Source organism: Lepidochelys olivacea, assembly GCF_965140295.1.
Source record: "Lepidochelys olivacea isolate rLepOli2 genome assembly, chromosome: 23".
Classification (NCBI taxonomy): Eukaryota; Metazoa; Chordata; order Testudines; family Cheloniidae; genus Lepidochelys; species Lepidochelys olivacea.
Window position 1 is genome coordinate 2,027,425 of NC_140433.1, and position 15,570 is coordinate 2,042,994.

General features: G+C 49.2%; 1 protein-coding gene across 1 annotated transcript; it reads left to right on the forward strand.

Annotated features, from left to right (window-relative positions):
* The first annotated feature begins 716 nt into the window (after positions 1–716).
* Positions 717–6,647, forward strand: LOC311511785 (thyroid transcription factor 1-like). The gene is made up of 2 exons (XM_084612644.1): positions 717–1,133; positions 5,509–6,647. Exons 1-2 carry the CDS (start codon positions 884–886, stop codon positions 6,054–6,056), a joined length of 798 nt encoding a protein of 265 aa, XP_084468770.1. The 5' UTR covers positions 717–883; the 3' UTR covers positions 6,057–6,647.
* The last annotated feature ends 8,923 nt before the right edge of the window (positions 6,648–15,570 follow it).

Consider the following 15,570-nt stretch of genomic DNA (forward strand, 5'->3'; position numbering starts at 1 on the left):
ACAGGGAGTGGAGGGGGTGGGGGGAGTGAGAGACGCCTGTATAAGAAAAAGACCTGAATATCAGGACTGTCCCTATAAAAATCAGGACATCTGATCACCCTAATTGGGCCAGATCCCCAGCTAGTGCAAACTGGGGTCCCTCCATTGCAATCAATGAGCTGGATCCCCAGTGCCACTCACTTCACTTCCATGGAGTTACGACAATTTATAAAAAGAAAAGGAGTACTTGTGGCACCTTAGAGACTAACCAGCTAACCAGTATGCATCCGATGAAGTGAGCTGTAGCTCACGAAAGCTCATGCTCAAATAAATTGGTTAGTCTCTAAGGTGCCACAAGTACTCCTTTTCTTTTTGCGAATACAGACTAACACGGCTGTTACTCTGAAACCTGACAATTTATACTGGCTAAGGATCTGGCACCAGGATCCTAAATGAGGATTTCTCTGATTCCTCTTCCCTTGAGCCGCAATTTCACTCCACTGGACGTTGGATAACCTTGCGTTTCATCACTCCCCCACCCACTGCCTTACATAGTTTTAAACTGATCAGAGTTGCAATTAACTTAGGCTCATGGTATATTCACCCCTATTGTTTGAAGCTCTGAAGAGGAAGGCTCCTCCTCCCTCTCTCTCCTCTCCTTGTGGCGTCTGCTGCCCATAAGCCCTGATAAGGTGTGTGCACAAGATGAAAGCTGAGAAGCTGGGTTTACCCTGAAACCTCCAGCAAAAGTCTGGGGTTTATGACAGTCACCAAAGCAAAAAAAAGAAAAAGTCACCTCTGAGGTCTCAGGACCGGCAAGTTTCACATGAGCTCTTGGGACCAGCCAGTTTAACTTAGTTACCAAGCCAAGTTCCACAGAGGAGCCGAAAAGGTTTTTTTAGCCATGGAAACCTCATGCATGGAAGGGTTCGGGCAGTTCATGCAGGTCACTCACCAGCCTTGTCTTCAGCCTGCGCTGGGACCTTCTGGCTTCTCCGTCACTCACTGCGTTTCTCAAAGCTCCATGAGAGGTTACTGTGCTGGGACGTTCCCAGGCCCTGCTGACCTACCAACCTACCACCAAGACAATTACTGCAATGGGGTCACCAGCGGAGACTGGTACGGGCAGACGCAGGACGGACCGTACCCACCAAGTAAGTGAAAGAAACACAGATTATAGATGCTACAGCCTCCGGCCCATTAGAAATACCAGATCAATATCAGCTCACCTTCCCCAGATGACTTGGCTTCAATGGAGCCACTCATCGGAGTTGAGGTGAACACAGTTTGGCTCTGGAAATCAGAACTCTCTTATTTGTTAGCCTTAATCCGCACTGAACCCTTGTTGCACTGGGGCTATTGCTTTAAATTGCATGATATGGCCCCATAACATTGATTTTTGCTTGATTAAGAAGGCAAAGTAAACTCCTCTGGTTTAAAAAAAAAAGGACTTTTGATTCACCTGCCTCTGAAAAACGCACATTGATTTTATAACTCAGATTAGATAGATAGATAGATAGATAGATAGATAGATAGATAGATAGATAGATAGAGGCAGTATATGGGGATAGATAGATTAGACAAGTGTGTGCATTAGGACAGATACAGTGTATGTGGATGGATAGAGAGATAGCTAAAGAGACAGAGAGATCTCAGATGCACCTAATTGTGAGTCCTCACGCGGCATGTGAAAAAATACGAATGAAGAAATATAAGCCCTGGATTGACTAAATGTAGCGAAATACTCCTTCAGGTCAAAGGGAGTTTTGCCCTGAGTAGAGGTGTCAGGATTTGGTCCTCCAGTTTTTAAGAACACCCCACATGTGCTGCTACCCCAGTAAACAAACTTCAGCCCTGTACGGTCAGGCTAGCTACAAAAAGGAATTGCACCACTGAAGCCAATAGGCTGCTCACTTCACCAAAGGTTTAAATGGAGTTCCTTGTGATTTACACCAGTGTGAGCAGAGAATCAAGCTTCCTAGCCAAGACCCTCAGCTAGCATAAATCAACACAGTTGCCTTGACTTTGATTTACAGCAGTTGGAGATCTGGACGTTGGTGTTAATAGATTTATTGAGCAGTAAGTGTTATGCTGGGTACTGGATAGTTTGCAGGATTGTTCCTAAAACTCCAAAGTCCGTCTCTAATGGTTAGATTGCAAATGACTTGATCCCAGTAATTTTTAAAAAAGAAAATTCCAAACAATTAGCTGTTAAGTGAGATTTCTCCAATTCAATCCACTATGATCACTGATTTGTGTATAATTTATGGGAACGTTTAATTACCTGACCCAGTTTCTGCAAAATCTTAATGAAAATTAACATATGCACATTAACATTACTTCATAAAACTGAAGATCTCACTTGGTTGAAGAAAAGAGATTTTAACAAGTCCTCTTGCAAGAGGAAAACTAGCTCAAACATTAGCATTTTGATTAGCAGAAATCTACTGATGAAAAGCACTATATTAATTTTAACAAGGAGAGTAATTAACCATTGGAACAACTGACCAAGGGTCATGGCAGATTCTCCGTCACTGGCAATTTTTAAATCAAGACGGGGTGTTCATCTAAAAGATCTGCTCTGGGAATCATTTTGGGGAAGTTCTCTGGCCTGAGGTCAGACTAGATCACAGTGGTTCATTCTGGCCTTGGAATCTATGAATCTATACAAGAGCTAGGTTTTATTATTAATCATTGTTATTAAAGTGGCATGTTAACATGTACATATAAAGCAAACCCCCAGCAATATGTAGCAATCAAATATGGAAGCACAATTAATACAACCTGTAAATTATTAAATTGTATTCAGTGATCATATTAAACTTTAAGGGAAACTGATGTTGAGAAATAAAGAAAGAAGCAGCAGCAAATCAGCTTTTACTCCACCCAGCTAGAATATTTTGAATTTTTCCTGTCCAAATGTTTCCCCATTTATCTGATCCCCAGGAAACTGATTCTAATCATATGCTGCTTTGCTAAGTATATCACTAGGATTTATATAATTCATAGATTCCAAGGCCAGAAGGGATCTTTGTAGTCATGTAATCTGACCTGTATAACCCATGCCATAGAATTATGTGTTCCCTTCAAAACAGAAGCCACAATTTAAGATCAGCTGATGCACAGTTTGGGTTCTCATTCTTTTAAAATCCTGTTGCTTAAAAGGCATGTATCAAGGTTAATTTCTCCCCTGAGGTTTATAATCTAGCTGCCATTTGAAACAGGAAAGTGACCAAGTTATTCCCCAGCTGAGCGGTGCAGATTTCCTAGGGCACTGGTGAGATATTTTGGCGTATGTGTTTGCGTGTGTCTCTTGCTGATTCAGGGTGAGAAATTAATATTTGGGTCAGATTCCAATCTCCTTCACAGCCGCGTGACTCTGGAGCAAATTTCAAAGAGATCAACAGAACAAAGTCGCATTTTACACCCATGAAACCAATAAGGGCGACTGTCAGATCCTCAGCTGGTGTAAAATCACAGTCAATGGGGCTGGGAATCTGCCCCCCAATCTCCTTGACACTGGCTAAGTAACTCAGGGTTTACCTAATAGCTAATACCTATTGCTGTTTACCTAAGAACAATCAGTTACTCATTCCCCCCTCCCAATAGAAACCCATCATGGCTCTATATTTAAAACCGATACTTAAGATCTGCTTGTCAGATCTGGAACATTCAAAAAGGGAATCGAATTGGCTACCTGGAAATAATTGCCAGGCAGTTCAGAGCATTCCTTCTGGTGGTGGGCCGAGGAAACTGGATGGAAAGCATAAAAGTCTATTTCTCTATAAGATACGCACCGTTCAAACAAGAATTATTTTGGGAAATTATTTATTATTTATCTCTGGCCTGTGTAAAACAGGAAGTCAGACTGGATGAGTGCAGTAGCCGCTTCTGACCTGGGAATCTATCATGAATCCACTGTCATCTCCAAGAGAACAAACTGTGTCAAATAATAACTCAGCACGTTTGCTTGTGTATTTCCTTACTTCCCCCAAATGCAACCCTATAATTACGTTTCCAGTCACCTCTCACACAGCTACATACGCCAGTGTAACATTGAATCTATTTGCATGGCAGGCACATGATTTGCTTTAAAATAAAACTCTAATGATACCAAAGTTGTTCCAGTGGCCCTTCTATAGTTTAAGGTTTAAACCAGCTTTGCTGTTCAACAGCCGGTTTTTCTGAGTGCTCTAAAATCCTTTCTACTCAACAGATTTAAAACAATTATTAAAAAACAATGAAACTTAAAACCCTAATATTTAAAATGTTACCATCAAAGCTTTTTTTAAAATTCAGTATGATTAGAACAGCGATTCCAGCAGTTCTTTTCGACTTTAAAAAGCCCAAGATTGAAAGTATAAGAGGGGTAGCCATGTTAGTCTGGATCTGTGAAAGCAGCAAAGAGTCCTGTGGCACCTTATAGATTAGCAGACGTATTGGAGCATAAGCTTTCATGGGTGAATACCCACTTCTTCAGATGCATGTAGTGGAAATTTCCAGAGGCAGGTGTAAATATGCAAGCAAGAATCAGGCTAGGGATAACAAGGCTAGTTCAATCAGGGAGGATGAGGCCCTCTTCTAGCAACTGAGGTGTGACCATCAAGGGAGGAGAAACTGCGTTTGGAGTTGGCGAGCCATTCAGTCTTTGTTTAATCCTGAGCTGATGGGGTCAAATTTGCAGATGAATTAAAGCTCCACAGTTTCGCTTTGAAGTCTGGTCCTGAAGTTTTTTTGCTGCAGGATGGCCACCTTTAAATCTGCTAGTGTGTGTCCAGGGAGATTGAAGTGTTCTCCTACAGATTTTTGTATATTGCCATTCCTAATATCTGGTTTGTGTCCATTTAAGCTAGTTTCACTTCAGGAGTTAATGCTACTTATCCCCTACTTGCTGCTCCTCGCCTCGGTTTCCCCATCTGTAAAATGGGGATAATGGCACCGAGTGACCTTTGTAAAGTGCTCTGAGATCTTGGGATAAAAAACGTTACCCTATGCAATTGCCAAGTATTGCTTGGGTGGTGGATTTTTAAACAGAAATCTCCACTGAAATCAGGGCTTCATTTCTAATGAAAGAGGTTCCTGGGCTCCAGCCACTTTTTTACTTTTGTAAGTGACGCACCAAGCCCCGAGGCGCTGGCGCTGTGAACTGCCGAGCTTGGCGGTTCTGGGGCTCAGCCCTGGCACAAATTAAGCCCTGGCTGAACCTAATGGCGGGATGCTTCCCATTGTCCTTGCTCCTTAGCTACTGGGAGCAGTTAATTATTATGCTAAATAATTCTGATTACTATTTGAAAGTGATGTTGCCACCAGCTGTTTTTACATGAACTTCTAAAACCAAGGGCCCAGTCCTAGCTCCGGATCCGCCTGGATGGAACCCAGGAGAGCAGACTTGATGACACACATTGCCCCATCCAGTCTGACATCATCCTATAGGGAGGCCATCGATTTCACTGGGGATCTGCCCGGGAGCAGGGGCCCATTGACAGAATCGGCACCAAAGTGACCCCAACTTTCTCGTTCCTTTCCCAGTCTCTAGGTACATGGGACCGCCTGGATTTAACATGCCCAGCACTGGTTGCCTGGGATATATTGGCGAGGCGGCCAAATCTACCCTCTTCCTCCAGAACATGTCCAGGCGGAAGAGGAGGGTGCTGTTCTCTCAGGCTCAGGTTTACGAGTTGGAGAAGAGATTTGAGCTCCAGAAATACCTGACTGCTCCTGAGCGGGAGCATCTGGCTAAGGTCACCCACCTGACCCCCAACCAGGTGAAGATCTGGTTCCAGAACCACCGCTACAAGATGAAGAGGCAAGCCAAGCAGCGGGACCTGGAGCAGCCACCTAGCCCAATCTCAGTGCTCCACAAGACCTGTGCCAGCAGCCCCATCACCTCCCACGCTGACTATAGCTTTGCAGATCCCAAGCTGGAGAATAAATCCACTCCAGAGGCCCATTACAAGCTCCCCGGACTTGAGCAAGGTGGTCTCAGAGGCCAAGGCCTGGCCATGAGCCCCAACACTGCTGCAGACTGTCAGCCCAAGGCCAGCAACAGAAGCCTCATGTTTAGCAAGTCGTGGTAGCTTCATCTGGGGAGATTATTTTCCTGAACCAAGATAATTCCACAAGTTCACAGAATGTTTCGCACGATCCAAATCTCCAGTTTTCCACCAAAAAAAGTTTCAGCCAAAAACAGTTTTCCCCAGTTCTAAGAAGGCCTGATGCACCTCATTTTACAGCTGGGGATCTGAGGACAGAAATGACTTGTCCAAGGTCACACGGGGAACAACAGAGGCAGGAACTGAACCCAAGTCTCTAGCCTTCACCATTTTTTCCCCAAACTTTCCTGCCTGCAGGTTTGGGTGGTACTTTGGAGTGGGCTAGGCCATGGCTGCATCCGACATTTGAGGGAGCCTTCAGAACTGGCATGGCATACGTAGCTAATGGTGCCTGATTGCAAAGGTTGAGAATAAAGACCCCAACGGAGCTGTTCACAACACACCTCCCATTTACTCCACTCTGCTCTCTCCAGGGTACAAAGAACACAACCATGAGGCATTTCTTTTTAGCACAGACGCTTGGTTCGGTGACTACATGGCAGCGTTAGCGGGGGACAGCGGGGGCTAGCGACACTTACCTCCTTTGTAAAATGCTGGGTATTGTGTTGGTCTTAAAAGTGCCAGTTAGTTTTCACTGTTCATTTTGAAAAAAAAAAAAAAGTTTTTTCTTTTTTAATCTCTGCCAAATTTTTCTTGATTTCTTTCCTCCTGAAAAAGGCTAATTTGTAAAACGTTTTAGATAAAAATACTTGGGTTTCAAAAAATCAAAACACAAACATTTGAACCCGAAACTGACAATGTTTGCTAAAAAAATGTCAGGATTTTGGGGTTTTTTTTGACAAAACAAACAAACAAAGAAACAAACAAGCTCAATCTATTTACTTAAAGAGAAGGTGAAGGGGTGATTGGATTACAGTCTATAAGGATCTACATGAGGAACAAATATTTAATCTAGCAGAGAGAGGTGTAACGTTCTCCAGTGGCTGGAAGATGAAGTTAGAGAAATTCAGACTGGAAATAAGGCACGTTTTTAACAATGACAGTAATTAATCATTGGAACAAGTTACCCAAGGGTTGTGGTGGATGCTCCATCACTTGACACTTTTTAAATCAAGATTGGATGTTTTTCTAAAAGATCTGCTCTAGGAATGATCTTGAGGAAGTTCTCGGGCCTGTGTTTTACAGGTCAGACTAGATGATCACAACAGTCCCTTCTAGCCATGGAATCTATGAAAAAAAAAAACTAGAAAATGTTGGCTTAAATGAAAATTCTCCATTCAAATGTTCATTCTGGTCTAAAAGCCATTTTTATTGGGAAAATAAATTTTTTTTGTTTTGTTTTTTTAACAGGCTGTAGCTTGGAGATCTACAGATGGAATGCACTGCATCAGAACTAGATATTACAATTCTAACATGATCACAATCATCACATAATCCTTTTAATTGTACTTAATAATGCATTCCAAATCCATTTATTTATTCGCCTTTAAAGAAAAATGTAGAGATTGGAAAAAGCTATTGGTTATTTTTTAACTTGATTGTTTCATTTCTTAGAATAATATTGAAAATCAGGGACAGTCTAAACACTTGCAGTTGGAATCTCCCTGTGCACTCATATATATATATTTCATGTCACACCTGTGTTTATATTTTATAACTTCTTTAGAGACAGGAAAAAGGCAAAGAGTTAAATAAAATATTGCTACCTTGCTTAAAAAAAGAAAACAATTCTGGTTGTATTTCTCCATTCATCCATAGGAAATACATTTTCATACCAGGTATAATTAGCTTTTGAAACTCCTTGCCACAGGATCTCATTGAAGCTAAGCGTTTAGTAGAATTAAGAAAACGAAAGATCTGGCATATAAGTACCAACACCTGTATTATACAGGGGGTTGGAGTAGACCAAATGATCACAGTGGTCCTGTCTGGCCGTACCATTAAAACTGGTTGGAAATTTTTTTTTTCCTCCTTGGAAAATTGAGACAAAACACACACAAATTGTTTTGTTTTCATTAAAATGTTTCAGGGCAATGTTCACGTTTTCAGTAAAACAAATTGAAAATAAAAATCTCTCTCTTCTGAAATGTCGCCACGATGCACAGAGTTCGAATTCACCCCCAGGCCAGGCTCCCTGCTTGGGCTACGTCTCCCATCATGCACCAATCTGGTGACCCTGTGGTCATTTTTCAGTGTCTGATTTTCCTTTGGTCCAAATCAATCCAAATCAAGGGACCCTGGGGTAAAATCTGTCCCTGTGGGAAACAGGTACCTAATGTGCTGGCCTCTCACCCATAGGAGTGTAAATCCAACCTGACCCCTCTAATTCTGACCCCTGCTGGACGGTGCTTAGAAAAGAGACGCCTAAGGGGTGGGGCAGGTATGATCGAGGACTATGAAATCATGACTGGTGTGGAGAAAGTGACTAGGGACATACTATTTACCCCTTCACAGAACGCAAGAACCAGGGGTCACCTGATTAAATTAATAAGTAGCAGGTTTAAAGCAAACATAAGAAAACTCCTACACCCAATGCACAGTCACCCGTGGAACTCATTGCCAGGGGATGTTGTGAAGGCCCAAAGCATAACAGAGTTCAAGAAAGAACTAGATAAGTTCCTGGAGGCCAGGTCCATCAATGGCTATTAGCCACGATGGTCAGTGACGCAACCCCATGCTCTAGGCATCCCCACACCTCTGACTGCCAGAAGCTGGGAGTGGACGACAGGGAAAGGATCACTTGATAACTTCCCTGTTTTGTTCATTCCCTCTGAAGCTGCTGGCACTGGCCACTGTCGGAAAACAGGACACTGGGCTAGATGGACCATTGGTTTGACCCACTATGGCCATTCTGATGTTCATTTGCAATCCTGCTAATTTACACTCCACTCTGACTTTGCTACCCCAGAGGATCAACTCTGAATGGCCAAAGATTACGAGACTGTTTTAAAAATAAAAAAACTCAGGAGATTTTTTTTTAAATGAATTTTGGGATCTTTGTATTTGTTGCAGTTCCTTTCGGGGTGCTCAGATCACGTTTCTAAGCGTTTCTCTGCAACCCGGAGGGCTCGACAATGACCTTTGGTTAACAAAAGAAAAGAAAGCGGAGATTCTTAAGCAGTCACGTGACTCCAAGAGCTGGGGATCTGAAAACAACAAAATGCAGCGAGACTTACGAAAGCTGGTAGCGCTGCCCTTCGGGACCAGGTCCTTATAACTTACCTGGCTGAGAGATCAGGACAATTTCTGCTGCCAGGTAAATATTTTGGTGTGTTTCTGTGTTAAGACCTGCTGTTATTTGCTGGATGCTGGAGAAGCCATGCTGCTGGGTTGAGTAAATACCATTCATGCCTTTAAAATCAATATAACGCAGGTTATGTACCTGCACCACTCTGTTCTCGCAGGCAAATATGTACCGAGGCTGGGGTTTGTGTATTATTACGCACTTAACAGTCAGCAATCTCTTCTCCCCAGCATGCGTTTTTGGGATCTGATGCTACCGATTTGCTGAATTTCTGAAAAAGGGTATTGCACAGAATCTGGCGGCACCTCAAGAACGCTTTGATTATCCGCACGGTTCCAAGCACTTTCCTACTATTAAGGCAAATCGTCCTGCCCCTTGAGGTAAGTGTTTTACACATGGTGGGAGCCTGGTACAGCGAGAGGACGTGACTTGCCTGTGGTCACACACAGAATCGAGAACCCCAGGAATCCTGGCTGCCAGTCCCCTGTGCTGGCCACTAGACCCCCATGCTCAATCCTGAACTAGGCCTGGAAGCTGTGAACTAGGCCAGAAAGGACCATCATGATCATTTAGCCCAGTGGTTCTCAAACTTTTGTACAGGTGACCCCTTTCACACAGCAAGCCTCTGAGTGCAACCCCCCCTTACACATAATTTTTTTTATATATATATATTTAACACCATTATAAATGCTGGAGGCAAAGCGGGGTTTGGGGTGGAGGCTGACAGCTCACGACTCCCCATGTAATAACCTTGCGACCACCTGAGGGGTCCCAGCTCCCAGTTTGAGAACCCCTGATCTAGCCTGTCCTCCTGCACACTGCAGGCCACAGAACCTCACCCACCCCTAACCTCTGGCTAAGTTACTGAAACCCTCAAATCAGGATTTAAAGACTTCAAGTGACAGAGAATCCTCCAGTTACACTAGTTTAAACCTGCAACTAACCTGTGCCCCATGTGGCAGAGGAAGGCAACCCCCCCCCAGGATCAATGCCAATTGCTCCCTCCCTGACCTGGGGTCAGACTGAAACTGCTACCCTAGGGGGGAAGAGACCCCCTATTCCCTGAGCCCGCCTATGCCCCCAGTCTGCGGCCAGACCAGAGCCAGGACCCTCTAGAAGAGAAAGGCCCAGAGTCCCTTTCCCCACGCCCCTGAGCCAGCCTGTCCCACAAGCCCTCCTCCCTGGAGTTCCTAGTGCTCGCCATCTAGGCGGATCCCAGTCCCCATGGCCCCAGCTGCCCCATCCACGGAAGCTGACCCAAAAGATCATTATTTGTTTTCCTCCTTCATCTCTCCGAAGGGGGCCAGGGCGCTTCCCCCCTCTTCCGAGGGCTGGTTCAAACCCCCAGCCACCTCGGCACTCTGGGAGAGGTAATGACCTCATCTATTGCAGATCTATTGTGTGCCAAGAGTGCTTTGGGTCAATATTGATTTATCAGCTTCCTTGTCTGCCCACCCCTCAGTGAGTCAGCCTGTGGTTTGCTTTGCTTCTTGGGAGCCCCTCGAGAGACAGAGACAGGGACAGGCTCCCGTGTGGCGCCAGGAGTGAAAACAAGCCGTGTTGACTCTGCTTCTGAGATTAGTAGAAGTAGCTGTTTGATCCTGAGTTTGGCCAGGCAGCTTGATCAAGGTAGTTAAAGGGCTTAATCTGCTCAGTAAAGGGCAGGTTTCTCTACTGATTTCTCTGTCACATCCCCTCCTGCAAATGTAGCCCTAAATTAACTGGGGGCTTTTTGTGCTGGACTCTTAGGTGTGTCCAGCACAAAAAGCCCCCAGTTAACTTAGGGATGAGTCTGAGAGAGGAATGTTGGGCTCAAAATTCGTGGCTGTCAGGAGCTGGGATTTCCTTTTGGACTGTGCCAGCAGCTAAAGTTTGATCCAGACTTCCAGGGTGTGGTTCATTTCAGCGGAGGGAATAGACCTGCTGGAAGTTCAGATCCAGCTTCAAGCCTTTCTCAGGTGCTAGGGAGAACTGTTTGGATCTGGGCTTTTGATTTGGCAAAACAACTTACTTTAATATGGTAGCACACAGAGACCTCAGCCAAGATCAGGGCCCCACTGGGCCGGGCGCTGCACAGACCCCAACCAAGATCAGCGCCCCCATCGGGCCGGGTGCTGCCCTGACCCAGAGACAGTCGTTGCTCCAAAGATCTTACAATCTAATCAGACAAAGGAACCCATTTTACAGCTGGGGAAACTCAGGCCCAGGGAGATGCAGACCCGAGGTCACCCAGGGAGGAATTGAACCCCCATCTCCCAGGTGATTTTTACCACATGCTCGTCCCTTTGCTCAGGGATGACTCACTGCTGGAGTGGCCAGTGCCCTGCCTGCCCTGAGTTCATTAATAATTTGCTGTGTCCATTCCCCAGGAAGCAGGTGCCAAACCGAGGGCAACAGGGCGCACATTTCAGAGCGAAGCCAGCTGGCAAAACCCACCTTCTCCCCAACCCCTGCACACTTCAGTTGCTAGATAAACAGCTGGGCCCTGAGGACTAACATTCCAGGAGCTCGAGTCAACAGGCTTCCCTTGGAGAGCAAAGACAAGGGAGGTTTCAAAGGCATTGCACCCCCCACCCTCAAGCCCCTTTGATCTAGCCTGTATTTGGGGGCGGGGGGGGGGGAATCTATTGCTGACTGACAGCTCTGGAGACAAATGTCTTCTTTCCACAGGACAGGTAGGGCTCAGACAGAAACAGAGAAACCTTCCCACCTTGCCCATGTGCCATCCCCAGGGTACCCCAGCATGGAGGTGAGGAATCAGCTCATTTGGTGTTATAACGTATGGCCTGAAAGGGAAAGCAACGTGGCCTAGTGAAGAGAGAATTGGCCTTGTGGGTGACCTTATCAAACCCTCTGCCTCAGTTTCCCCATCTGTGGAAGGGGTATAATGACCCTGCGCTCCTTTGTCAAGGTCTTTGAGACCCACTGGTAAAAGCCATGGCCTGTTACTGAGCTACCTGCTGCCAAAACATGGAGCAGAAAGCACTCCTACCGGCCCCACCCTTCCTAGGGAGGCTGTCGGCTGCAGTGAGTTGTCATTGTTGTTTGTTCCCAACCCAAAACAGTCCTTTCCCACCAAACACACTATTTTTTTTTGTTTGGCTGGTTGTGGGGTTTTTTTCAGGAAAAAAAAAAAGTTTCATTTTGGGGGATTTTCCAGGTTTTGAGTCCCTCTTACCATTCGATGACCCTCCCTCCCATAACAGGAAACAGAACCCAGGCATCCTGACTCCCAGTCCCCTTGCACTATTCGAGCTCTCAAAGTGGGGAACTCAGGAGGCCGGGCGCAGAGCCTCATGCCCAGTCCCTTAGATCAAATCATGCTGCTCTCACAGGATCTAAAAAAAGACGCACCTAGATTTGTGATGCAGGTGGCTGGGGGCCAGCACAGAGCAGGCCCGTTGGGTTCCCCCCAGGTCTCTGGGTGCTGGGAGGAGACATCTCACACTGCTAGCTTCTTTATGCATCATTAACTCCAACACTGATCTCCCATTGCCCCCCCACCGTACCTGTTTCTGGTTAACCAGAGCATCAACACAGCCGTCTGCCCTCCTCTGGAGCAGCGCTGGGTCTGCAGATAACTCAGATGTCAGCTGCCCGGTAACGAGAGCAGGTTTGGGCTCAGCTATCTGGGACAACGTGGCCAGGAGGGGAGGCTGGTGGGTTGGTAGCGATTTGCACCCAGCTTGTTTTGTGACGGAAGAAACAGCTGCCACAGGATTCTCCTCTCGTCCGCAGCCCACCAAAGGGCTCAGAGAGTTGTGTTTCCAAAAGCCCGAGAGAGCTAAACTCCACAGAGGGACATAAGACCCTGCAACAGCTAACCCCTAGGCGCCCTGCCATGTGATTGAGCCCCTCAGCCTGGCGTCAGGTGCTCAGGCTCCTGTACAGTGCATTGGCGGGAGTTAGAATATGTCCACGCTACTTTGTAAAACCAGGTCTGGGGGACCCAGGTGGACTCAGGTCCACGCTGCATTGGGCTTGCAATTGCCAGCCCCAGGTCTCCCATCCAGACTGCATGACACAGACCTTCTGCCTCGGCGCTGCAGCTGGAGCCGCGTCCACACTGCAGGATAGCAGGGCTCAGACCGGAGTCTTAGCAGGACTTGGGCTCAGACCCCCACAGATGGGTCCTTAGTTGGACCTGGGTCCTGAGCTGACCCGAGTCAGACGAATTTGTGTGTGGGCTCAAACTGGAGTCAGAGCCGGGGCTTGGTGCGCAGTGTGGACAGACCCCTAGGGGTCTTTCCCACTGCAAGCAGCCAGGAGTGAAATATGGAGGAAAGGAGCAGGGTTGGGCTCCACCCCTCTAAGAACAGACACTCCTTATTCCCATTAATCTGAGGATTTGTGCACTGGGGACTCAGGGAGTCTCTGTTCAGGACCCAGATTGGGGCCCCCATGGGGCCGGGCACCACCCAGATTCCAAGGTACAATCCCTGCTCCAAAGAGCCCCCAGCCTAAGCAAGCAAAACTGGAAACCGTCGTGCGGAGAGTGAAGGGAGCTGCCTGCAGTCCCACGGCAGAGCGGGGAATAGACGCCTCATCCCATCCCCACCCTCTGCACTGTCCCTGCTCCCTCCACGAGCAGGAAATTGAACCCAGGAGTCCGGGACTGCTAGCCAGCCATGCCCAGGCCCTGCCTGCTGCATGCCCCCTGCCCCACATCCAGGGCAGCCTTTGCCCCAGCTATGCTGCCGGTCCTCAAGCTCTCCGTGCTCCGATTAACGAAGATAAAAGGACAGCTCTCAGTGACTTGGGTGCCCAGCACCCCCTGGTCAGCGGGCAGCCAGCAGCTCTTACCAGCGGCCCGGCAGGGCCCTGGGATAACCGGGACACCTGGGGTGGGACACAAATCCCCCGCTGAGCCCTAAGTTGCCTAACGACGGAGCAAGTCCCACACGCCGATCAGCTTTAACGAGGTCACAGCCAACCCGCCTGCCACCTTGCGTCGCCATGGCAACGACTTTCTCGCACTCCTAGCCCGCCTCATGCATGGAGGCGGCGGGGGGGGACCCCGACCCATCTCCACTGGTTTAACACCCGCGCCCCCACCAGCCAGCGAGCAGGAGAGCTCTGGGAGGCAAGGGAGTGGGGAATTCAAGAAGTGGCAGGGAAAGCGAAGTTTGTTGTTGCAGGGTCCCTCCTGAGTGCTGGAGCTATGCACACGGTTTGTTATTGTAGGGTCTCTCGGGAGCACTGGGACTGCTCAAGCAGGTTTGTTGTTGTAGGCTCACTGGGCTAAGCACGCTGGTCACTCAGCTGAATTGTCTCCAGCTGTATCTCTGCAGCGCCCGGCCCGACGGGGCCCTGATCTCGGTCGGGGTCTGGGCAGCGCCCGGCCCGACGGGGCCCTGATCTCGGTCGGGGTCTGGGCAGCGCCCGGCCCGACGGGGCCCTGATCTCGGTCGGGGTCTGGGCAGCGCCCGGCCCGACGGGGCCCTGATCTCGGTCGGGGTCTGGGCAGCGCCCGGCCCGACGGGGCCCTGATCTCGGTCGGGGTCTGGGCAGCGCCCGGCCCGACGGGGCCCTGATCCCGGTCGGGGTCTGGGCAGCGCCCGGCCCGACGGGGCCCTGATCTCGGTCGGGGTCTGGGCAGCGCCCGGCCCGACGGGGCCCTGATCTCGGTCGGGGTCTGGGCAGCGCCCGGCCCGACGGGGCCCTGATCTCGGTCGGGGTCTGGGCAGCGCCCGGCCCGACGGGGCCCTGATCCCGGTCGGGGTCTGGGCAGCGCCCGGCCCGACGGGGCCCTGATCTCGGTCGGGGTCTGGGCAGCGCCCGGCCCGACGGGGCCTGATCTCGGTCGGGGTCTGGGCAGCGCCCGGCCCGACGGGGCCCTGATCTCGGTCGGGGTCTGGGCAGCGCCCGGCCCGACGGGGCCCTGATCTCGGTCGGGGTCTGGGCAGCGCCCGGCCCGACGGGGCCCTGATCTCGGTCGGGGTCTGGGCAGCGCCCGGCCCGACGGGGCCCTGATCCCGGTCGGGGTCTGGGCAGCGCCCGGCCCGACGGGGCCCTGATCTCGGTCGGGGTCTGGGCAGCGCCCGGCCCGACGGGGCCCTGATCCCGGTCGGGGTCTGGGCAGCGCCCGGCCCGACGGGGCCCTGATCTCGGTCGGGGTCTGGGCAGCGCCCGGCCCGACGGGGCCCTGATCTCGGTCGGGGTCTGGGCAGCGCCCGGCCCGACGGGGCCCTGATCTCGGTCGGGGTCTGGGCAGCGCCCGGCCCGACGGGGCCCTGATCTCGGTCGGGGTCTGGGCAGCGCCCGGCCCGACGGCGCCCTGATCTTGGTCGGGGT

Coding starts and splice junctions, on each gene's coding strand:
- LOC311511785 (XM_084612644.1), top strand. CDS start 884: ATGGAAACCTCATGCATGGAAGGGTTCGGGCAGTTCATGCAGGTCACT. Junction 1,134..5,508: donor GGACGGACCGTACCCACCAA/GTAAGTGAAAGA, acceptor TTCCTTTCCCAG/TCTCTAGGTACATGGGACCG.